Source organism: Tamandua tetradactyla, chromosome 12 (assembly GCF_023851605.1).
Source record: "Tamandua tetradactyla isolate mTamTet1 chromosome 12, mTamTet1.pri, whole genome shotgun sequence".
Classification (NCBI taxonomy): domain Eukaryota; kingdom Metazoa; phylum Chordata; class Mammalia; order Pilosa; family Myrmecophagidae; genus Tamandua; species Tamandua tetradactyla.
In genome coordinates, this window is record NC_135338.1 from 49,030,781 (window position 1) to 49,056,635 (window position 25,855).

The 25,855-nt window shown below is 32.8% G+C and overlaps 1 protein-coding gene across 12 annotated transcripts in view; it reads right to left on the reverse strand.

Annotated features, from left to right (window-relative positions):
• Nucleotides 1-25,855, reverse strand: part of EML5 (EMAP like 5) — a 232,388-nt gene that overhangs the window by 157,224 nt on the left and 49,309 nt on the right. For 11 of the 12 annotated variants that reach the window (XR_013160408.1, XR_013160410.1, XR_013160409.1 and 8 more), the window contains exons 2-6: nucleotides 16,551-16,710; nucleotides 8,774-8,872; nucleotides 6,945-7,013; nucleotides 3,276-3,461; nucleotides 1,636-1,771 (exon numbers count right to left, since the gene is read on the reverse strand). Coding sequence is in view for 9 of the 12 variants with exons in the window: in XM_077123267.1 (XP_076979382.1) it covers nucleotides 1,636-1,771; nucleotides 3,276-3,461; nucleotides 6,945-7,013; nucleotides 8,774-8,872; nucleotides 16,551-16,710 (650 nt within the window). In the remaining 3 variants the exon portion in view is untranslated. Of the gene's footprint in view, nucleotides 1-1,635; nucleotides 1,772-3,275; nucleotides 3,462-6,944; nucleotides 7,014-8,773; nucleotides 8,873-14,688; nucleotides 14,756-15,442; nucleotides 15,496-16,550; nucleotides 16,711-25,855 lie in introns of those variants that run through there. The other variant, XM_077123271.1, reaches the window with a different exon arrangement.

Sequence of the window (25,855 nt, forward strand, 5' to 3'; positions counted from 1 at the left end):
TTGCTCTTTCCATATGCTAATTTCTACCCATCCTTCAACATGTACACTCTTCTTCCTTCTTCCTTGTTATTTCATCAGTCTTATAACACAATTTGCATCACTTAATAAGTAATTATTCAAGAACTATCTTAACAGATATTGTATTACTTTTCTCATGTAATAACCTGACTTTTCATTTGTCTAGTAAGAAAATAAAGAGTACTGGATACATCACAATGCTGTTGTGATGCTCAGATTAGGAAAAAAATGTCAAATTATTTCACAAAGTACAATAATTTCAGCAAAACTAATGAAAACAGAGTAACAGTTAATATTTACTGGATGTTTATTAAAGTCAGAAAAAAATGTCAAATTATTTCACAAAGTACAATAACCTCAGCAAAACTAATGAAAACAGAGTAACAGTTAATATTTACTGGATGTTTATTAAAGTCAGACTCTGGTTTAAACATTTTACATGTGTTTATTCATTTAATCCTATGACATAGGTACTATTTTCCTCATTTTATAGATATGGTTAAATAACCAGCCCAAAGTCATACAACTTGTAAGTGACTAGAAAACAGTTTAAACACAGACCTGTATAACTTTCATTCCTACTCTTGTACTACAATATCACACAAGTGAACAATTTGTTAATTTTTATAGTAAAAGGTCTTATTACATGGTGTTATGGCTAGGATCATGTATCAATTTAGTCAGGTGATGGGGCCCAGCTGTCTGGTCGAGTAAGCACTGGCCTGTTATTGCAAGGACATTTCCTGGCTGGTTAATAAACCAGAAGTCTGGTTTATTTAAATCATCAACATGTTGACTGCATCCATGTCTGATTTTATCTACAGTTGGCCAAGGGGAGTGCCTCCCACAATTAATGATGTTTAATCTAATCAGTTGCAGGCTTTAAAGGAGAAGTCAGAAGACAGAATCTCTCCACCTTGGCCAGTCAGTCTCTCCTGGAGGATTCAGTGATGACCTTCATTGGAGTTGTCAGCTCACAGCCTGCCCTATGGAACTTGGACTCATGTATCCCCACAGTTTCATGGAGACACTTTTATAAAATCTCATATTTATAGATATCTCCTGTTGGTTCTGTTTCCACAGAGAACCCTGACTAATAAACATGTGTTTGCCATGAAAAGAAAGAAAAAGAAAAAATTACCCCCTATAGCTGACAAATTTGGATGAAGGAAAAACACTTCAACACACATTTAAATTATCCCAAACGAAAGTGTCCCCAACTCCTAACACACCTAATTTACAAGTTTATTTGCTAAATAGTTACATTTAGCATTCTAATAGTGAAATACTTTAAATATCCAAGGTTACCAAAGTTAAGTTCCTATCACATCTCTCTTTAGGTCCTATTATGTTAAACATTAGACATTTGAAAGCATATGGAAAAAAATCTGTCATAAAACAGTAAGTCAAGATTGTACTTTAGGCAAAATTTCTTTTCTTCAATAGAAGGATTTCAATTAAATGTATACAGTGTAAACGGACAAATCTAAGTTTCATTTGTAATTAGATTTGTTAAATTAGATTTATAAAGCATACATTTATGTTTTCAGAAACAGAGAGGCAATCTTCAGCACATTTAGAGTTTGCTTAGTCATCATACATTTGTTTGGTTATTACCTTTGTACCCCTGGTCTGTTTCCCTGAGATCAATCACAGTAATTGGTTTAAAAGTTAAATCCCAAAGACGAATACAGCCATCTCTGCCACCAGTAGCAAAGCCTTCTTCACAAGCATTCATGCTAAAAATTCCTGCCTAAAGTAGGAAATAAAAAATAATTTAATAAGATAATGTTTTTTAAGAAAACCTATTTGAAGGTAGAAGGCCATTTAAGATGCTTTTCATTTGACATAGAAATAATCAAATATATCAGAAAACACAAAAGAAAATCCAGAAATAAAAGTATGTAAGAGAACTTAATTTTTGACCAAGGACATAGTTAATGTTATACCGTAAGATAAAAGAATGATAAAGCTAAATTTTATACCACATATGAAAATAAAGTATAGCTGGACTTAAAACTCTAAATGGAAAAAAAAAAAAAAAAAAGAAAAGAAAAAAGTCAGAAGAACACTTAATATATCCTTGGACTCCGAGAAACCTCTTGCATGCATAGCAGGTCACTCAAAAGTCATTAAAGAAAATTTTTAAAATTTTCACTCAAGACATCATAATAAAAGAAAAATAGATTAGGGGAATAAATACAATGTGTATAATTGTCAAAAGTTTAATATCTTTAATATATAAAGGAATAAAGGACAGAAAAACAACCCAACTACAAAAAAAAGAGTAAAGCGTAAGAAAAACCAATTTAAGAAAATTAAATTCAAGTGGCCAATCAATATAAGAAATTTCACAAACAGGAAACAAAATTAAAACAAAAAAATATATATCATTTTTTCACACAGAAGACAAGTAAGAATTCATAACAGTGGTAACATCCTGTGCTGGTGAGTATGAGAAGAAACTGGTACTTTCATAAAATACTGCTAATGGGACTGTGAACTATAACTTTTTTGGAAAACGATCTGGTATTTTTTTTATCTTTGGGCATTTTGCTTAAAGTAAGTTCTTTTATAAATGTTTCTTTAATTTTATTCAAGACTTTACTACTTGAGGATCTTAGCGCTAATGATATGGTAGCTCTGGGCTATCTATTTCCTTTCACTTTGTGAGGAACCCAACTGCTAAAAAGCCCAAATCAAAAAAACTAAAAAATCTTATCACTGGATATTTTTCCCTGATTTGATAAGTCATTTATATTAAAATCTCATTTACATGAAAAAGTAAATCCCTCTGCCACTCACTGAATGAATCAATGTTATTTTTTAAAGTTATATTTTTTCTAGAATTGTTCTTAAATTTCCCAGTGGCAAGTGAGCCTCAAGAGATACTAACTTTATTTATTGTGGTTAATCTAGGCTACTTTTAGGTTGAATTCACTAAGATTTTTTCCAACACTGTTCTGAGAACAACACTAAACAACAGCTTTAACAAGACACTAATTATGCTAATTTAATAAATATCTGTGTTTCTAATGGCATAATGTTTCCTTACTGAAATCTTGAAAATAAACAGGCAAATTAATTCAGTTCAAATAGCATTTTTCAAGCAACTGAACTGATTACAAACAGTATGCTCTTTGTTCTGTATATGTTATACTGAACAATAAAAAAGTTAAAAATAAAACTATGCTAAATTACGTAATCTGTTGTTCTAATAACATCTAAAAACATTTAAAATGTTTAAATTTACTTACAGTGTGGGCTCCTGGTATTGTTCGTATAAGATTGATTCCTTTCCAAACATATATATCCCCATTAAGGGCACCAGAATATGTTAATTCATCCCTTGCACAGGCTAGGCATAATATTGTCTGAAGGTCTCCAGTCCTACCAAAGACACCTCGTTTTGGGGTCAGGGCATTTCCACATAAACTCCAAAACTAAAAGGCACATAGTATAATCAATTACCAAAGAATGTTTATAAATTACAGTAACACATTTCCAATACTTTGATGATAATAGAACAGCAGACTAGAAATTATCTAAGAAATTCTCTTACAATAAACAGATATCAATGTTCACATTGTCATCCTACTGTTATCGATAGTTATTTTGTAGCTGACAATCCTAATTGGACAATCCTTATCTTTAAAAATCAGAGGTTTGAACTGGACTTTTTTTACAATATGCTAACACATTTCTTTTTCTGAAAAAATCTACATTAAATTTAGGCAGGTAAAAAAAGGTGAGAATGAGTTAGCATTGAAAACTGAAGATAAGGTATCATACACTAAAAGGAAAAAGGACCAAACCTGATGGTCAATCTCTGATGGAGGTAATAAAGGTTTTTTTTTAAAAAAAAAGTTTAGTATGCTGCTCTCATTGACATTTTCAAAGCTCAGCAACTTGTCTGCCTATAAAGCTAAAAGAATAATACAGATACCTGTATAGAATGATGTGTTAATTCTTGGAAGAAGACAGGGAAGTCAAATATAAATCTTTATAAGCAAGGTTTTTGCTTTATTATGTGGATTCAGGTAAATTTTAATAGCTTGCAGAGGGAGAGAAATAAGAAATAAAAACAGGGCAGGGTAGGGATATACATTAAATAGTTCTGCATATAAAAATTAGATCCAGAGAACAAATTCAACCTTATAAGTAAATTACAACTTATAATAATACAATTTATAAATATTATTTACTTATATTTTAATGCCTGAAGCCTCAAATAGTAAAAAATTGTGAAATATCCATTCAAATAACTGAGTAATTTAATGAATGAATGAAATTTTAATGATTTTAAAAACAAAAAACTCCATACTTTTTGTGCATGATAATAGCTGTTCACCTTTTCAACAAGTGCCAATTTGAATCAATTATTTTCTTCTAGACCAGTGATTCCAAACTTTGGCTGCACATTAGAATCACCTGGGGAAATTTTAAAACACTGGATGCCAAATGAGATAAACTGAGCAGGATCTCTGGATAGTGAAGCCCAGTGAGGATTAAGAACCATTATTCTATAATTCAGGTAAGTGCTGTCCAACAAAACTGTCTGTGATGATGGAAATGTTTTATATCCACTCTAATACAATTGGAAATACAAGTTACATGTGGCTCTTGAGCACTTAAAACGTAGCTGCAAGTGAGAATGAAGAAATTAATTTTAAATTTTATTTAATTTAAATAGCTTCATATGGTAGTGGCTACAGTCTGGACAGGGCAGTTTAGACCATCTCTGGAACTTAGTTTTATCATATATATAACCTGTAAAGAGAACTACCATACTATTCATTGCCTTTACCAAAGGAAAACAAGTGCAACTCATAATAAAAATAGAGTTGTCTCATTTAATTGAGAAGATGGGTCATAAAAAAAGTTTAAAAAAGTAACTTTTAGCTTTATGTACAATATAAAACAATGGTAAGATCTGCTTGTGTATTTATTAATTTATAAATCACTTAAGTATTTAATATCCATACAGTACTGTGTTAAACATCATCATCTTATTTATTAAAGATGAACAAGAGACAAAACTTTACAGTGCTTAGACTATGTATCTTAAGGCCTAGCATATAGTCTTTTGTTGCTGATTATTTTTTGAAAAAAATAAGAGATTTAATGCTACCTATCATATTAATACCACAATATCAAAACTGAAATTTCAACAGCATTTAAAGATGCTGTGGAGAGAGAATGTGGATGGAGGTGAGTATTTCAGAAGAAAGAATGGGAACACATCACATGAAATTTAACCCCACAAAGGATACGTCAAGTCTACTTAAAATTTAGGCCTAAGAGTCACTCCCAAGACAGCCTCTTTTGTTGCTCAGATGTGGCCTCTCTCTCCAGTCAACATGACGAGCAGTCTCACCACCCTACCCCTCTCTGCGTGGGACATGACTCCCAAGGGTGTGGACCTCCCTGGCAACGTGGGACAGAGATCCTGGAATGAGCTGAGACTCAGCATCAAGGGACTGAGAAAAACCCTAGAATGAGCTGAGAATTAACATCAAGGGATTGAGAGAACTTTCTCGACTAAAGGAGGAAGAGCGAAATGAGACTAAGTGTCAATGGTTGAGAGATTCCAAACAGAGTCAAGAGATTATCCTGGAGGTTATTCTTATGCATTAAGTAGATATCACCTTGTTGTTCAAGATGTAGCGGAGAGACTGGAGGGAACTGCCTGAAAATGTAGAGCTGTGTTCCAGTAGCCATGTTTCTTGATGATGATTGAACAATGATATAGCTTTCACAATGAGACTCTGTGAACATGAAAACCTTGTGTCTAATGCTCCTTTTAGCTACTATATAAACAGAAGAGTAGAACATATGGAATAAAAATAAATAATAGGGGGAACAAATGTTAAAATAAATCTAGTTTGAAATGTTAGTGGTAAATGAAAGCGAGGGGTAAGGGGTATGGTATGTATAATCTTTTTTTTTTTCTCTATTATCGTTTTATTTCTTTTTCTGTTGTCTTTTTATTTCTTTTTCTAAATTGATGCAAATATTCTAAGAAATGATGAATATGCAACTATGTGATGATATTAAGAATTACTGATTGTATATGTAGAATGGAATGATCTCTTAATGTTTTTGGTAATTTTTTTAATTAATAAAAAAAGTTAAAAAAAAAAAAAAAGAATGGGAACACAGAGTCTTACACAATAGGAGTAACTTATTAGGAACTGTTATACAGAGAGTTGAAGAAAAGCAAATATTTCCAATTTGTACCAGTTATTTAAAAGTAACTATAAACATAAGAATGAATATCACCACTGATTATATGGGCTTCAAAACCTTAACTATAACTGTAAAAGAAAAGCTGGGGCTTTCATAAGCAAAGTTAACAGTTGCTATCAAAGGCTCAAGTCAAATAACCAACCATGTGCCAGGCCCTAGGAAACATACTGCCTTTATTTAATCCTCATCAACTCTATGAGGGTGGTAACAGCAGCCAGTTTTCAGATGTGAAAACTAAAAGTTCAAAGAGATTAAAATGACTCATCCCAGATCAAGCCAATTTTATTCATATTACCTCGACCACACCAATCTGTATCTGTAAATAAAAAATTCTTGTTTACTTGGTTTTCTATTCTCATATTTTACTTTGTAAATGAATCATGGAGAAACAAAATGAATACAGCGAATTCTAGTTTACTAAACTATAAAGATCCTTCATGGAGAATGGTTTATTAATTCTCTATTCATACCTATAACCCTTACAATGCCTCACACAGAGCAACTACACAATATTTCTTAGATTGAACAGAAGAACATTAAAAATGTTGACATTTAAAAAATAATTACTGTGAAAATCCTTAAACTTCCCTGAATGATTTATAGTGTGATATGTACATAGGGGAAGAGAACTGAACAGGTATTACTATTACTATTACAAAACAAGACCCTTCTAGTACCTTGATATGTTTTACACCACAGCTGACAAGTTTATTTGGCTGGTACAAATCCCAAGAAATATCAAATATCTGTAAATAAATCAGATTCATGGTTATAACACTTATTTTAAGAATCATGTTAAAATCCTGTCCAAAAGACCAAATAACCCAAACCCCTTGCTATCTTAATATGATATTTCTCAAAGCAAAACCTAAGAACCCAACATTTAAAAACTGTAGGGAAATAAAGTAAATATGTAAATGATAAAGAATAAGAACCATTTCTCAGGTTCTATGAACTTTATGATACAACTGGGGGAGTGAAAATTAGCATCTTATTTGTTTTTAATTTTTAAAAGAATTTGGTCCATAAATAACAAAGTTGGTTCAACAGGCCTAAGAATATGAGGTAAATGCTGCATATATTCTAGAAAAGAAAGATTCTGAATGGAACACACATTTACACTCATACTGCTAGAAAAAGGAACATTTTTACAGTAGTCTATCAAACAGAATTTCTTATATAAAAGATCCAAATAGTTATTTCAAATAATTTTTTTTTTATTTTTAGCAAAATTAACTTAACCTTAAAATTTGGGGATCCCCACACTTCCTTGTTTTCTAAGATCCCATAAATTCTAGATATATACAGACTATTTTATTACAAAACACACAAGCAAAAACCCAGATGAAATAAAATATACATTAGAAATATGTACTTTAAACATAAATAAAAGAAAAATTAACATTTGAAAAATAATTCATTTATTCTGCTAAATGGTAGTCTTAATCATGGTTCTTTGATACCTGTATGTTCATCTAAGACAAAATTTCTATGTCTAAAAATTTACAAAGTAATATTTTTCAGTGATATTGAAGAAAGATTGCACCTTATAAATTAATGTTTAACAATTCCCCATAATATAGATTATATGAACAAAGTATAAATGCAACTTTAAAATACTAACCATAAAAATACTTTAAACACTACAATGTAAGCATCATTTTTCATAATTGGTCTGTTTACTAAGTCCACAGTCCTAATGTGTGAAATGCTGCATAAGTCAGAATACAAAGCTGTGTGATAAAATATACCTAACACTTCTATAATATCTAAACTGTTTGTGTCAGTGTGAACAGGCCCCAAAGAGAATCAGCTGAAAACCAAGTTAACCCTCAAAAATGCAAAATGCACATACATAAAAAATTTTCTATACAATTTTTAGAAATTCACAGATTCTCCCAAGTAGAATTGTTGACTATGCCACCTGTGTTGGTTCAGTTAGGGTTCTACTACACAAAAAAGTTAGATATTTTTAAGAGTTTATGACAAAAATTTCATCTATGTTTATGAAAACAGCATAACAGTATAACATTTAATTTTAAAAACTGACTACAAAACAATATATTAGTTTTATACTACTTGGAATAAGGAATATATTCTTAATTCTTCATAGTAAAAATTTATTAGAAACAGAAATAACATTATTTTTCACCTTAAATATAATAAATATGTAAAATTTAGTGGTAAGTCAAACTAAAGAGAAGTAGGCATGAACTACCTAATTTTTAAATTGAGGTCTGAGTAATTTAAATTGTGTTGATTTTGCTGAATCAAACATTGAGTTAAAACTTTTAGGCTAACATTCTATATATGGAGCCATGCTTCTGAGAATTACAATATACATGGCATTCTAAGATTTTATGGTATTTATAACTGCAGTTTAATTTTTAAATTACACGGGACACATTTGACAAAAACAAAACACAGGAGAATAAAATCCACTGAACTCTTCTCTGGTCCTTTTCCCATCCAGTACCCATTAGAAACTCCAAAGGGGAATACTTACTCTATCTGTATGACCAGGAGCCATAGACAACATTTTTCCCCTTTTCCAATCCCAAACACAAACAGCATTCTTTGAATCAAGTCCAACTGAAACCAAGCGCTGAATTATGTCCAAGGAGTCCAAGAGGGAATTAAAAAGGTAAACAAAGAAAAGGAAACAAATTATAAATGGCAAACAGTTCTACTCATGGGGTTTATAAACTTCAAAATTTACACATCTAGGGCGGGCCATGGTGGCTCAGCAGGCAGAGTTCTCACCTGCCATGCCAGAGACCAGGGTTCGATTCCTGGTGCCTGCCCATGCAAAAAAAAAAAAAAAAAAAAAAAATTACATATCTATACTTTATAAACCTCATAGAGAAAGGGTGAACGTATTACACCTTGTTAATGTTTGCACATATGTGCAATTCTTCACATTAAGGAACATAATAGAAACTTCTATTTCTAACAAAAGTGCTGACAAAATACCCTGAACATCCCTCTTGCAAAAAAAAAAAAAACCTAAAAATAATAGATAAAATGTAAAAACAGCTTTTAAAATGTATTGCTGAATTCTGCCAGGAAATTAAGAACTCTGGCCTCAGTCTCTCTAAGCCCAACTCTGCAAGTGAAGTCATTGCCCTCCCCCCTACATGGGACATGACATCCAGGGGTGAAAGTCTCCCTGGAGACAAGGGAGAGGACTCCCAGGGATGAATCCAGACCTGGCACTATGGTATCAACAATTCCATCCTGACCAAAAGGGGAAAAGAAGTGTAATTAAAGAATCAGTGGTGAGAGAGTTCAAATAGAGTTGAGAGGTTACTCTGGAGGTTGCTCTTACACAAGTTTCAAGTAGACCTTGCTACCTGTCATAACCTGCCAACCCTCAACCAGGACCATTCCAGCCAATCCTAAAGAACACCTAGAGCAATATATAAGATTCCACAAGAGCTGCAGACACTAGAGTAACTTTCCAGAAACCTGCAACCTCCAGATGGATCCCTGGTCCTGGTAAGTCCTGAAACCTAGCCCAACCTCTCAGAACATTAGATAGTTCCATCTCCCTACCCCATATTAGTGACAGATCCTTCCAAAAGCAAAAATTTAGAATTGCAATAGCCCAAGCAACCCCAAAGAGAGGTATGGAAAGATCAAAGGTGACGCTGGAATGATACTTAGAAGACAGGACTTAACAAATGAATTTGAATGCTGAATCATTAAATTGGTATCTCTTTTAGTCTCCAGTATTTTAGAGCAGCTAGAAGTTGAAACCTAAAATTGTGAAACTGTAACCCATGTCAAAGTCTGAAATATGTTGTTCTACAACTAATTGTGGTGCTATGCTTTGAAATGTATAGCTTTTTTGTATATATATTATTGTTCACAAAAAAAGAAGGAAAAAAAGTCAATTGTGATAATAAAAAAGTAAGCCCTCTAGCCTTCTATATTCTGGAGCAGCTAGAAGGAAAAATATGAGAGGATCATATGGCAGCCCATGATAAACTCTGGGATCTATCCTGTAACCACTTTTTGAAGAGTCCTTTGAAAACTATTGCTTTTTTTATTTCTTTGCTTTGTATATATGTTATACTACACAACAAAAAAAAAGTTAAAGAAAAATTAAGAGCTCTGAAAACAAAAACAAAGTGATTTTCAATGGGAAGACTAGAGGTAAGAGAGCACTTACATCTACTTTACCTTATTTGGTAAATCCTGATTGCCCTTATCTTTGTTCTGTAGGCTGAACAAGAATAGGATGTAAAGTCTAAACTCTCATTAAGGTGGGGATTTGAACTGCACACTTTTGACTAAACAGCGAACCTCTCAGAGCAAGAGGAAATGAAAAATAATAGGAACTCCCAAAATTCCATGGCCCTCACCTAAAACTTTCAAATCAGTGCTCAACAAGCCTGATTTCTTTCTGTCCAACCTATTCCTGCCCTCAAGGCCTAACCACCTAAAGCAGTTGTGGGGGGAGGGTTAGACACAGAAAAATATGGTGAGGTGTGGTTTAGAATTATTTTTTTTATTTGGCCTGGAGATTAGAAATGGTAAGCATAAAAAGTTCTAAAGAATAAGCTAAGTTTGTTAATATTTTTTCCAATAAAACCCTTAAAATGGTAACTGCAGTAATCAGATCATTACTAAAACATAAGTAACTTGGAATAGGAATAACTGGATAAAATCTAATCAAATTTCAATAAGTAAAATGAAAGATCTTTGAGAAATATGGGAATGTTTTCCTGGATTTAAGCTTGGGACAAATTTAACAACTGCAGTACATTTTCCAGAACTTGATAGTCAATGTACTTTTTAATTTGTTAGAAATTTTAAGATATTATGAAAACAAACACTTTTTCAGTTTCTGCTAAAAGAAATTTCATGGTAAACTTTGAATTAAACAAATGTGATTTTATTATGCATAGGTGTGTTCTCCCTAAATTTATACACGCTTACTGATAAAATAAGCTAGCTTAAGGTAATAACGAATTGGACTGAGAGATTTTAGGCATTTTGAAATGTAATCATTTGTGTGTTCTAAATATAAAGTATATAAATGCATGGCTGTGTACCTAACCCAACAATAAATTTCTTCCTTATTCCATTATTTTGTAGTATCTCTGTCTCTTCTACCCTTCATGAATACTGTTGGAAGGAAGTATGCAGGTTCAAAAGCTTTGTGAAGTTAGTATCAAATTTAATTCTAATTAGGCAGTCTGGCTAAAGAAAAACTATAGGTGGAATGGATATGGAAGGTGATAGAAAGTTTAATACATGAATTTTGTTTGTTATAGTCATAATTGACTGTAAGCTCTGAATGAATGTACAGAGTTGTAAAAAAAAAGGAGTTATGAAAGTTAATTGTCATAGTCAGTACTAACCAACATTTAATAAGTCTTTTTACCATACATTTCAAAAAAAGAAGCTTTTGTGTCAAGCCAGGCATTCACATAAAACTAAAGTTAGGGTTTTCTCCCTATTAAAATAACATAGATTGTTAGTCTGTTCTTAACATAAAGTTTTTAAAAAGTTTCTTCTTAATCATCTCTGTCTAGAAAAGAAAGACTTTATATCAGAATAATATCCTTTGCATTCGCATCCTTTATTTCAGAAGACAAGTCATATCACTGTTCAGGAAACAAATGTTACAAAAATTTGTTTTTTCACCTTTTATAAGTAAGGTGCTAAAATAGTTTAACCTATTGCATAGGAAGTGTTTGGGAAGTACTACAGTAGTTAAAAATTATTTTCTATCCTGTTGTTGGTTAAATTTGTATAGGTAAAATAGAAGGTTTGAACATTGGCTCCATATCTCAGTATCTGGGTTACTTAGCACAAGTTATTTAATCCTGCTGTACCTTTGTTTCCTTATCCATAAAATGGGGCTAACACAAGTACCTCATAGGACTAATATGAGAACTAACATGTACACATATATAAAGGACTTAAAACAGTGCCTGGCACATGCTTAATGCTGTATAGTTTCTACTGTTCTTATTATTGGCAGTTTACCATAACCACAATTATGTTAAAGAACCCATGCCCTCTACCTGTCCAAAAAAGAAGAAATCTCAGCTAGAATATAGATAGAAACAGTTTCTGCAACATAGGATTATCATCTAAACTCCAAAATAGGTAAAATAAATGGCTCACATGAAAAGGTACAGAACTCAGTTTGTTGTTACTTGCATCAAATCACACTGACAAAATACCCAAGAAAACAAAAGGAAAGTATTTTATCCTCCTGATTGCTCTTACTATTTGGGAACCAGAGGGTATCAGCTAATACCTAGTCAGAACAAAAATCATCTACCTTCTGCTACAGCATACTGTGTTGATGCTAACCTTTCACAGGGTAGGTATACAGTGAGGAATAGTTAGAGAAGTCATGTCCTTTTCTATCAGGGCCTCTTCTTTTTAGCTCTGCTCATTAAACCACGACTGGACAAAAACTTTAAAATTCCATGTATCCCAATAGAAGTTCAAAGCATCTAGCTTTGTATAAGTGGTACCAAACTCAGCCAAAGGACTTCCTTTGGAACCCTAATAAATATATCAATGGCCTTCTTAAACACAGGTTAAGTGATAGCAGAAAGGAGTAAGTAGAAACACAGAGCAAATACTATCTCCTCTTCTAATTTACCATCTTTTTTTTTACTTTATCATCTTTTCTCACATTTAACCCAGCCTAGAGAGACAAAGAAGCATGAAGAAAGCTTTCCAGCAAACGAAATTCTGGAAGACAGAGTAAGAAGAAATAAGTAAGAAATAGTAATAAAAAGTACATACCAGACCAAGGGACACACAGATTAGAAAGATCATGGTGCTTTCAAGAAAGTACCAGTAATTCAGTATGGCTGAAGTGAGGAGATGCAAAATTGACACTGGAAAGTGGTAGGAGATGAAGCTAGAGAGGTAGGCCAGAGCCAGGAGACAGTGGGTTTTGTTTATTTGGCAGGATTAGAATAATGAGAGAATTCCACTGTAAACATTTAATATGGTATAGTTATAGGATATTCAAGAGGATATTTCGAATTGAGGAGAGATGCCCAGGTTAACTGATGTAGGAATTAAAGTCATAGATCTAGATACCCAGATCCACACCCAGAGGGAATAAGAGTAAAGTGAAAAGAAAAGAGGGCTACAGACTCCTGACATTTAAGAGGCAGATGGAAGGAAGACTGTTAAGAAGTAATAGAGAAGAAGGAAAGCGAAGATAAAGCCTCCATCCAGTTTCTCAAATTTCTCCCTGCCCCTATTCAAAAACAAAATTTTATTCATGTCCATTTAGTGAATTAAAATCATTAAAAATTCTAATACACAAAATACTCAAATAAGAAAAATGTCCTAATATGATGAGCTCCTGCAACTAGAAACATACTCTAATCATGAACAATTAAACTTAAAAGTTCTAGCAAGGGAGGTTTTTGTGATTTCAGTTTTCATTATATAAGAACTCCTTAAGAATTTTTTTGCAAAGTGAAATTTAAAATTTTGCAAAAGACACAGATTTCTTGGAATAAATATTGGTTAAATTATGTATATAGCCATAAGAAGTCAAAATCTGGCAGAGCAACAGAAGAGGAGGAAATTTAATAATGAAAAAACAACAGGCACTTCAGAAATGTCTAGATATCAAAAGATTATTAAAAGGTCCTTAGAAAAGCAGTTAAGCCTTCTAATATTTTCACAAAGATGACCACAATCATGTGGCAAAAAGCAAAAGTAGACTGAAATAATTATTTTTACCAGCATTTAATTGGCAAAATTAAGTAAAATAATATTTTATTCTTAAATTCATTCTACAAATTAGCATAAAGTTTTCATTATAATTTAGACTTTGTTAAATATGAGAAATCTGTTCTTATAAATCATGGCTCTATTTTCAAGATAAAATATCAAATTTCCCCTCCTTCTACCCCAACTCTCATTAACCACGAAATTTTAGTCTCTGGTTTATGTGAATTTATATAACTAGCCCTTTCAGGTACTACTTATCTTAATAAGGCTGACTACTGGTATGATATTCAATTCATTTAGAAGAAAGCCTCTAGGAAAAGAATGTTCAGCACCACCAAATGGGAAATTCACTCACTGAACCAATTTTAAATGATCACTTAGGGTTTCAAATCTAATAGAAAATGAAAAAATTATACAATATTTCCTACTTGGTATCCCGTAAACAGTTTATAGATTTAAGCATATAGCTAGAAATGTTCTCTCAAATATATTTTGTAAATTAAAGCATTTTTTCATTAACATTATATTTCAGAGATACTTTTCTTAACTGGTAGCAGTTCCTTACATTTTTACCTTTAAATATTTGAAATGGATGAATTCCTTTTGAAATACAAATAACCACCTCCGAGGTTACATGTTTGGGAGGCAGTAGAGCATTGCTGTTAAAAACATGAGTTTTGGAGTGTGACTGACCTGGGTTCCCGCTCTGGCTCCATTTACTAGCAAGTTATTTAACCTTTCTAAGTCTCAGTTTCTTTATCTGTAAAATAGAGATAATAATAGTATCTATTTCATAGAGTTGTGAGGATTGAGATAATGCAGGCACAGCACAATGCCTGGCATATCCTAAGTGTTCAATAACTTTAGCTCTTATGGTTTTCATAAACTTAAAATTTTAAGTATCATATTCTCATAAAGATCTGTGATGGTAAAATACATGAACCCAAGAGTTTTCTTTTAAATTGTTCAAATAAGAAAAAATTTAAAACTTTTAAGTAGTAAATTTTACTGGTTTGATTTCTCCTGGGATTTATAAAAGAAATTCCTCAACAATGCAATATATCATATAAGAAAGGGCAATTTTAAAGTTAAGAGGAAAACATGTATATTTAAAGTATACCTTATAAAGATTAAAGTTAAAATTTCTTAGATTTCATAAGATGTTTCATAAATGATTTTTTAAAACAGCTCTGTACATTTCTTTCATATTATTTTATACCCTTGTGAAGTATGTTAAAAGTATTACTCCTTTCCCTTTAAAAAGAAAAACGAAAGAAATTCTGATACGAAGAAATTAAGGGATTAAAAGATAATAGCAAAAATGGGATATGAATTGACATGAATTGAGGTTCTGTAATTGCCAATCACAGCTCTAAAATGATATTAAGCCTAGAAGAACATTTTTCCCCAATAAGAGATTCAAGTTAAGTCTTTATAGGATACTTACCAGACTCTCATCAGAAGTTCATATTAACCTATACTCCCCAAGGAAGCTATTACTCAGAGTTATATATAGAACATCTACTGGCTATCACTTTCAAGGGAGTAATATATGCTTGTAATCTGTTTCTATAAAATCTGTAAATATAAAACTAGTTTTAAGTATTGAAGAACATACAGCTAAAATTTTTCTAAAAGTTAAAATTATCTTAAAATCGAATTTTAACATAAGACTTTAAAGACTATAAACTAGCCGCTGCTGAAAAAAACCCACCTTTACTATAATTTAGGCTGTTAAAAATACACAAAAGAGCTTTTGGATTGTTTAATTTTTTAAAAAAATCATTGACTTGAAGTAGATAATAGTTTGGGAACTGATAAGTCAGTGGAGTGATAATTATATTCTTAGTTTCAAACTTTGATTTTGTAGAAAAATAGCCCACATTACAGGGACTCTCATAAGTCTCAATAAATGTATTTTAAATAGATAACATGTGAAATAAATGCAAAGTACAAGGTATACAGCTTAGTACATGGCTGGCTCAGTGGTAGAATGCTCGCCTTCCATGTGGGAGAGCTGGGTTTGATTCCCAGACCATGCACCCCAAAAAAAACTTAAGAAAAGAAAGTATACATACATACATATATATATATATAAATTTTTATAACAACCGGTATAATACACAACTGAATCAGAATCTCTGTGGCTTTCAAGCCAGTAATTAACTCATTTAAGAAGGCTCTTGATACAATGAAATAAAAATCTCTTGTTCTAATTTTTTTTCCCATCAGCAACCACCCACCCTACCCACCCATCCCTACCTTTGGACAAATAAGTACCTTTCATCAATTGCTTTCCAATTTAATCTTTTCAAATTTATAATTTTCTATAGCATATATTTTTTAAAATATTTTTATTGAAAAATCTTCACACACATACAATCCATACATGGTATACAATCAGTGGCTCACAGTATCATCACATACATCATTTTCAGAACATCTACAGCACTCCAGGAAAAGAAATAAAAAGAAAAAACTCATGCATCTTATACCCCTTACTATAGCAGACATTTTTAGAAGACAGTTTAGAGAAAGGAAAAACCATCACATACCTGTCCATCTAAGTCGAATGCTAAGCAAGCTATACCATGTGTATGAACATCCTTCAGAACCGATATGGTTTGCACAGTGTATGAATCCCAAACACAGATATAAGGCTCTTTCCCAACCTGTCCTGTTGCTACCAACACTCGTTCAGGATGCAAAGCAAGGCTGCAAAATATATACATACATACATATATACATAAACACATCAGACAAAGTAAATATTCATAGCGCTTTCATAGTATTTGGTATATATAATATTTATAAACACTAATGTTAAAATTAGACTTTACTCATTTATCCACTTAAAATAATTTGGATTTAAAATAAATTAGCTTTTATAAAAACCCATGCTCAGACGTATTACTTCAATAGCATATCTGATTAATAGCTAATGCTAGATTATTTATATAGTTCATAATTCCTGTACTATGTTACAGTATATGCAAACTAATTCAAGATAAGACGTTTGACAACGAATAAAATGAATCATAGCAACAAATTAGTAGCAACCCAAACACATGCCATTTTCTCATTTGGTATTTTGCCTGTTTAAATTTTCTCTTCCATCTTACTCTTTTATTGGATAAAGATAAATCAAATATCAGTGTACAAAAATAGCATTTAGTAGCACTCCTATTATAACATTAATACTTAAACTACAAATCATTTTAAGAAAATTGAAAAATCACCCACATCTTACAGAAAATAATCTGTGAGTATTTGAAAACAAGACAAACAGTGGGTTATAGTTTATGTAAAGGAGCAGAAGGCAAGGAATAAACATAAATTTCTCCGCGAATGATATAGATTATCAGATTTGCTTCTGAGCAGAAAAAAAAAAAAGAATCACCCCAGGCATTATGGTAGAGGATCAACTGAAAAGGTAAAATTTAGGAAGGTACTATTACAGAAGCAATTAATTGGATCTGGAGCATAATGGAAAGGGAGAGGTCTAGGATGACTCTTGGGTTTCTAGCCTGGGCAGCTGCACAATTTAGGGTCATCTTCATAAAGTTAGGTAATACTGAATGAGCAACTAGTGGAAAGGAAGATGAGTGCTGCTGTGGAAATACCAAGACTGAGTTAAATTACCTGGGAGAAAATGGATATGTAGAATGAAAGCTCATGAGGGAGCTCTGATCAAGATCTACAGATAAGAAATAAGCTTACTAAGATTCAGAACACAGAGTAAGAAGAGTATTAAGAACAGAACTCTATGTAAACCTTTATAGATCCTTTATAGACACCTCATTTCCTTAAGACATGCTCTGAGGTAAATAGTATCATCCCATTTATAAGCTAGCAAATTGAGGTTCAAAAAGCTATAATAGTTTTCCTAATATGATACAGTTAGTAGTAACAATGATCACAAAAAATAACACAAACTTTGAGAACTTAATTCAAGGTTCTATACCAAGATATATTGAAAACATAGTTTTTTAATCTTTAAAACAGATTAAGGGAGCTAAAAAAGGGTAAATAGTTACCTTGAAGAGGATTATCACAGAAGGCAGAATGATTCTTGCTTGAGCTGACTGCTTATATATTCAGTTTCATATAATTTTAACATTATATATTTGTGGTATTTATTTCATTAGACTACAATGAGAACAGGAGGCAGATTCTATCTTATTTCACTACTAAAAAGTACCTACCCTAATGTACTTTCTCAGTAAGTATCTATAAAATAAAGTAATTCAGAGGTTACAAAAAAGTATGAGTAAAAAAAAAAAACCGTATGAAGATTTTTAGCTATTTATAATTTTGAAATTGATTTTCTCAAAGAAATATTCTACAACCCATTATTATATTACAAATGAAATGTAATTATAAAAATATCTTTTCCCGGTGCCTGCCCATGCAAAAAAAAATTTTAAATACCTTAAGGCATTTTAGCTGGAGACATTGCTAATTTAATTAAAATTTACAACATTTATTGAATCTCTAAATATCCAAAGCCCTTCTGCCAGTACTAGAGAATAAACCATGAGTGAGAGACAGTTCCTACTCATTATATAAAGTTCCCTCAAAATAGCTCTATAGGGTACATGGGTGGTTCAGTGTTATAATGCTTGCGTGCCATATAGGAGACCTGGGTTTGTTTCCCAGACCATGAACCCAAGGAAACAAACAACAACAACAACAAAAAACAGCTCTATACACCCAAATATATTTGATAATTAGACTTCAAAGAATCTCATCACCTGAATGCAAGTTACAAGGAAATACTGGCTCCCAGACTCACACACTAGATATGTTCTGAAACATGGTTTTTCAAAGTTTACATGTGCTCTTAAGTGTAAAAAACTTACATAAAATATTTAAAAGTGTATAATATTTCAAAATACTAGATTTCAAAGGCAGTAGAAAATTTTGCATCAATTACTTTTTGAAATATCACTTTAGTTACACTGGGTGAAAGTATATTATTAAACAATATTAAAGCATACTTTTTCTTTTTACTTTTTTAATGTAGCTACTAAAAATTGCATATGTGACTCCCATTCTACTTCTACTGGATATTTCTTCTCTAGAGCTCTCCAGAGCTATAACAACAGGTACATCTGAAAACTCAGCCACAAGTTGGAGGATCCACGTTAAAAAAAAAAAGCTATAGCTCTCTCCTTTCCATCACTACTAAAGTAATGAAAGAAAATTAAATTGGATATCTGATATCATCTCTCAGTTTCATAGAGGTACAATATTCACTCTATATTGCTGTAGCACAATTTAATTGTGAATAGAGGCAAGATCTTTCCCCTTGTCATGTTTTCACCTTAGGCCTCAATGGATCAGTTATTTCACAAAGCCTCAATGAGTCAGGAGAAGAGAAAGGAGTACATTATTAATTAGAAATAAAGAGCTAGGAAATGAGATCACAAACTTATAAGCAACCTCAACTTCACTCTATGAATCATAAAATTAGGATTTTCACTTGATAATACAACTTAGATTTTCAACAAAGGTTATACGTGATGGAAATACCAGTATCCCTAAAGACAGCAGCTAAGGGCCTGTCATAGAAACAAAGTAATTAGATTCCCCAGTCCCCACACTGATCAAGATAGCAGAGTCAGAAGCTTCAGGGCTCCATCCCCTCACAGAAGCCTTGAACAGCCAGCAAAAACTGGCAGAAATTTTTTTCTCTAAGCTCCACACAGTTAAAAGATTGCAGAAACAGGACAAGCACTGATCAAGAAAAAGACTACTTAAAAGCAGTAGGATCTCATGGTGTCCTGGATGGCTCCTCTCCCAACCCTCACAGGTTCAGTTCAAAGTAGGCCTACACTTCTGACTGGGATCCCTGGTCCCATTTCCAGAGAAAGTAGATTAACCTCATGTACATATTGGGAAGATTTATGTCTGGCCCAGTCTGTCTGGTGGTAGCCTGAGGGACATGCTATGTGGAAAAGTAGAGAAATCATGATGTCTGGGGCCAGGGATGGCTTGGTAGGACCTACAGTGCAATGCCCAGGACCATGAAAAAACATTTCCTAGGGAAGAGGGGATATTCAGAACCATGCAAATGGCAGAATTACTAGGGCCACAGAAGCATGCCCAAGATAAGATGAATGCACAGAAATGATCAGGAAGACTCCGATGAGCTATTCTCTGAACTCAATGTATGGATAAGCCCTGAGAAAGAACACTTGCACAACTCAATCTGCAAAGACTGGGAAAGGTACTTTTTTTTTTGGCCTGCTTTTTTTTTCTTTTGTTAGTTACTAACAATTAAGGAAAGCTCTTTCATAATATTAGCTGGATACAAGCTTAAGGAACAGATGCCTCAGGCTCTAAATTCCAGTGGCAACACATCATGAAAATACAAAAATGTCGAGGTTTCAGCAAAAGATTACAAAACATACAAAGAAACAGGAAGCAATGGCTCAGGCAAAGGAGGAAATTAAACATTAGAAACCATCAATGAGGAGGATCAGACCTAAGACATACAAGACAAAGACTTTTAAAAACATAGACCTAAATATGCTCACAGAGCTAAAGGGAAACATGGACAAAGAACTAAAGGAAATGGGGAAAATTATAGATGAAAACAAATAGAATATCACTAGAGAGGTAGAAATCATGAAAAGGAACCAGCAGAGCTAAAGACCAGAATAAAAGACATTAAAAATTCCCTAGAGAGGTTTCACAGAAGATTGTAGCTGGGAGAAGAAAGAAACAGTGAGCTTGAAAATAAGACCAATGAAATCACACAGTCTGAGGAACAGAAGGAAGAATGAAGAAAAGTGAATAAATTCTGAGGAACCTATGAGACACCATCAATATATGCACTGTAGGAGTCTCAGAAGGAAAAAAAAAAAGAAGGGGGAAAGAGACTATTCAAAGAATTGTTGCTGAAAGCTTCCTAAATTTAACAAAAAACATAAATATACACATCCAAGATTTCAAAAAACCCCAAACAGACTCATACTATACCACATTTTCATCAAACTGTCAAATGTCAAAGAGAGAGAATTCTGAAAGCTGCATTAGAGAATAAATGTGCCATGTACAAGGGAGCCTCAAGAAGATTAGGTACTGATTTCTCATTGGAAACATGAAGGCAAGAAGACAGGAGGATGACATATTTTAAGTGCTGAAAGTAAAAGACTGCCACCAAGAATTCTATATCTGGCAAAAATGTCTTTCAAAAATGAGAGAGAGATTAAGACATTTCCAGATAAATAAAAACTGAGGGAGTTTTTTCCAGCACTAGACTGGCCCAACAAGAGATGCTAAAGAGTTTTACAGGTTGAAAAGTGTGGGGCCCAGGATATTTGAAGATGTAAACAGCCTACTAAAATGGCTTTCTAAAGAACGGATGGGTCTCAACTTCCGGGGGAGAATGATTCAGCACTGTTATATAACCATGATTCAGCACATGTTATGTAACCTTTTGGCATGTGGCCACCTTTGTGTAACAATGGTATAAAAGCTGGTTGTCACATAGCTTGCAGTGTGGAGGGGAACGGTTAAAGCCTGAGCACTCTACCCATAGCTCCATTCATTCCTAGGCCTCAAGGACCGAACCTTGAACTGGGACCTGACAAAAAGAAAGGACAAGAAACAACAGATCAAAGACACATGAAGAAATAAAGATCTTCAGTGAAGATACTGACATGGATATATGTAAATGCCAGTATTGTGGGTTTGTAACTCCACTTTTTACTCTCTACATCTAAAAGGAAAATGCATTGAATATAATGATAAATCAGTGGTTCTGGATTCATAATGTATAAACATGTAATTTGTGACAAAAACTATATAAAGGTGGGGGGACAGAGGAGTATAGGAACATATTAAAGTTAAGCTGGAATCAAAGCAATCAAGATTGTTATAGATATAGGATGCTAAATTCAAGCCCAATGGTAACTACAAAGAAAATATTGGAAAATATGCAAGCTCACAAAGACAGAAAGTACAGTTAAGGTTTCCAGTGGTGGGGTCAGGAAGAATAGGGAACTAATGCAAAATGGGAGCTACCAAAAAAAACCATTCAGGGTTTTTGTTTGGGGAGATGAGAAAATTTTAGTAATGGAAGGTGGTAAAGATACCACAACACAGAAAATGTGATTAATCCCAATTAATGGTATGCTTAGAAGTGGTTCAGATGGGAAAGTTTATGTTGTATATATCTTCCAACATTTAAAAAAGAGCAACTAAAGAGCTAATTACAATTAAAGGCAATAAATGATCCTGGAAAAGATTTCACAAGGGATGGGAATAGGCTCAAAAGGACATTATAATGGCATATGAAAAAATGGAATACAGAATATAAGCTTTATATTACTGTTAAATTTCTTAAACTTGATAACTGCATTTAAGGTGGATACATAATTGAATATTTTTTTTCTTAAGATACGTACATAGCAGGTTTAAGTGTTCAAAGGGCAAGATGTATAATACCTACACTCAAGTGTTCAGAAATGGAACAAGGGGAGAAGAGGATCTGGTTTCCAGAATTACCTGGTATGCTATTTAAAATAACATGCTTTCAACAAAAAATTGAGACATTAAAAAAAAACAAGAAACTGTAGTTCATAAACAGAAAAAAAAAAAAAGCAGCAAAGATACTATCCCTGAGGAAGCCTAGACATTGGACTTATTGGCAAAGATTTTTTTTAAAAATGTTTTTATTATGAACAACAACCAACATACTAACATTCTTTTTTTGGGGGTGGTGGTGGGGGATATTTTCTTTTTAAAAATTTTTTAAACATAACAACATGAAAACACGAACATTCTTAATATATGAGCATTCCATTCCTGGTATATAATCAATGACTCACAATATCATCACATAGTTGTATATTCATCACCATGATCATTTCTTAGCACATTTGGCAAAGACTTTTAACAAGCTATTTTAAATGTGTTCAAAGAACTAAAGGAAGTTATGTCTAAAGAACAAAGGAAAAGTATGAGAATAATTTCTCATCAAATAGAGAGTATCACTAAATAAATACAATATACAAAAGAACCAAAAGAGATTATAGAGTTGGAAAGAACAATAATTGAAATGAAAAATTCATTAGAAAGGCCCAGGAGGAGATCTGAACAGGCAAAAGAATCAACAACCTAAAAGATAAGTAAATCTGAGATTATACAGTCTGAGGAACAGAAAGAAGAAAGAATGAAGAGAAATGAACAGTGTCTCAAAGGCTTGGGGGACATTCAAACATAATGGGAATACCAGAAGGACAGGAGACAGAGAAAGTAAAAGAAAGAACATCTGAAGAAAAAAATGACCAAGGACTATGTAAATTTGATGAGGAAACATTAGTAACCACATCCAAGAACCTCAATGTACTATAAGCAGAATAAAGTCAAAACACATACTTTAATACAATATAATAAAAAACTTGAAAGCCAAAAAAAAAAAAAAGGAGAATCTTCAGCAGTGAGAAGTGACTCAATACATACAAATAATCCTCAATGGATGCACAACTGACTTCTCATAAAAAAGTATGGTGACCAGAGGGTAACTGGATGACATATTCTAAGTGCTAAAAGACTATCAACCAAGAATTCCACAACCAGCAAAATTATCCTTCATAAATGAAGAAAAGTTAAAATAATCTCCACATAAACAAAAGCAGAAAACAAATATCACTAGCAGACAGGTTCTACAAGAAGTACAAAGGGTAGTCGTTCAGGCTGAAATAAAAGAGCTCTAGACAGTTACTCAAATTTACATGAAGTAATAAAGAGTACTGGTAAATGTAACTACATAGTATAGTGGATTGAACAGTCCCATCCCCCATCCCCAATTCATGGCCATCTAGACCTCAGATTGTGACCTTATTTGGAAATAGGTTTTTTGCAGATATAATTAATTAAGATGAGGTCATAATGGATTAGGATGTGTCCTAAATCCAATATGACTAGTAACCTTATAAGAAGGATGAAATTTGGACATAGAAATTCAGACACAGAAAGATGGGCATGTAAAGTGGATGCAGAGATTGGAGTTTTACTGCCATAAGCCGAAAAATGCTTGGGGCTACCAGAAACTGAAAGAGGCAGCACAGAATCATCCTCCAGATGTTTCAAAAAAAGCACTGCCTTTACCAGAACATTGATTTCAAACTTCTAGACTACAAAACCAAGAGAATATATTTATGGTGTTTAAAGCCACCCAGTTTGTGGTTCTTTGCTATGGTAGCCCTGGAAAATCAATACAATAGGTAAGAGTGTAAAATTTTTTGCTTATAACTTTTTTCTTCTGTGATTTAAAATGTAATTGCAAAAATCAATAATTACAAACCTGGGTTGATATACATATGCAAAGAACTAATTTGCAGATACTATTAACATGTATGAAACTAACAATACAGCACCAAAATGCCTGAATCAAAAGCTGACAAAATTGAAGAAAGAAACAGATGAGTCATCAATCATAGTAGAGACTTTAATATCCCATTTTCAACAATGGATAGAAAAACTAGACCACACATCAACAAGGAAATAGAAGACATGAACAACACTATAAACCAACAGACACCCCACCGAGCACCCCACCCAGCAAAAGCAAAATACATACTCTTCTCAAGTATACAGGAAACATTTTCCAGGATAGACCATACGATGGTCATTAAACAAGTCTCACTAAATTTAAAAGGACTAAAGTCACACATGTATATTTTCTGACCACAAATGGCTAAAATTAGAAAGGAATAAAAGAAGGAAATTCACAAATATGTAGAAATTAAACAATACATTCTTAAATAACCAATGGACTAAATAAGAAAATACAATGGAAATTTAAAGGTATTTAGAGAGGAATGAAAACAAAAATACAAAATATCAAAACATATGGATTTAGGAAACCAGAACTTGGAGAGAAACAGCTGCAAATACCTACAATGAAAAGAATGAAGATCTCAAATTTAAAAATCCAATTTGCCTCTGTAAGAAATGAGAAGAAAAGCAAAGCAAACTGAAGCCAAGGCAAACAGAAATAAGGAATCAACAAAGATTAGAGCAGAAATAGATAAAATAATGAAAAGAAAACCAACAAAACAAAAAGTCCTTTAAAAAAATCAACAAAATAGACATATTCTAGGATTGGAAAATATAATATTGTTAAGATAGAAGTACTCTCCAAATTCATCTACATATTCAACACAATCCCTGTCAAAATACTAATTGCCTTTCTTGCCAACATTGTGAATGAACCCATGGGACATTGGATGAGGCAAAATAAGCCAGAAACGAAAGAGCAATTATTGTATGGTCTTCTTTAGAAAATGCTTATAGGAAAACAGCAACCTAGATTGTAAGCTCTTATAGCAGTCAAATTTAGTCTGGAGTGGTAATTATTATTTCTGGATCTTGAGAGGCTGTTTTATATACGTATAACTTGGTATTTAGAGATAAGAACAAAGCCGATCAGGTCTGGATTAAGGTAATTCAGAATAAAGGGGCAAGGAAAACACTGTCTATATTTTAGAACCACACCTACTCTTTGAAACCAAAGGAAGAAAGGTTTATTTTGTCCAGAATCTAAATTTTCTGCAGCACACAATCTAACTCAACTTGTCTGGATAGCTCATTTAAACAATCGAAACACAGGGAGCCCAGAATAAGAATGAGAGTCTTTAATTCTGTATAGCTTAATGTAATACCAGGGTACATCCTAGAATATATTAAGCAGATAATCAAAAGTATTGGCAAAGTCCTTTGAGGAACAGAAGAAAATATATGGAACTATTAAACTTTAGCAATGGGAAAACCCTTGATACTGTGTCAAACAGTAGGGACACCCAAATCAATAGGCCAAACCCTTGATCTTGTGGCTTACTCTTGT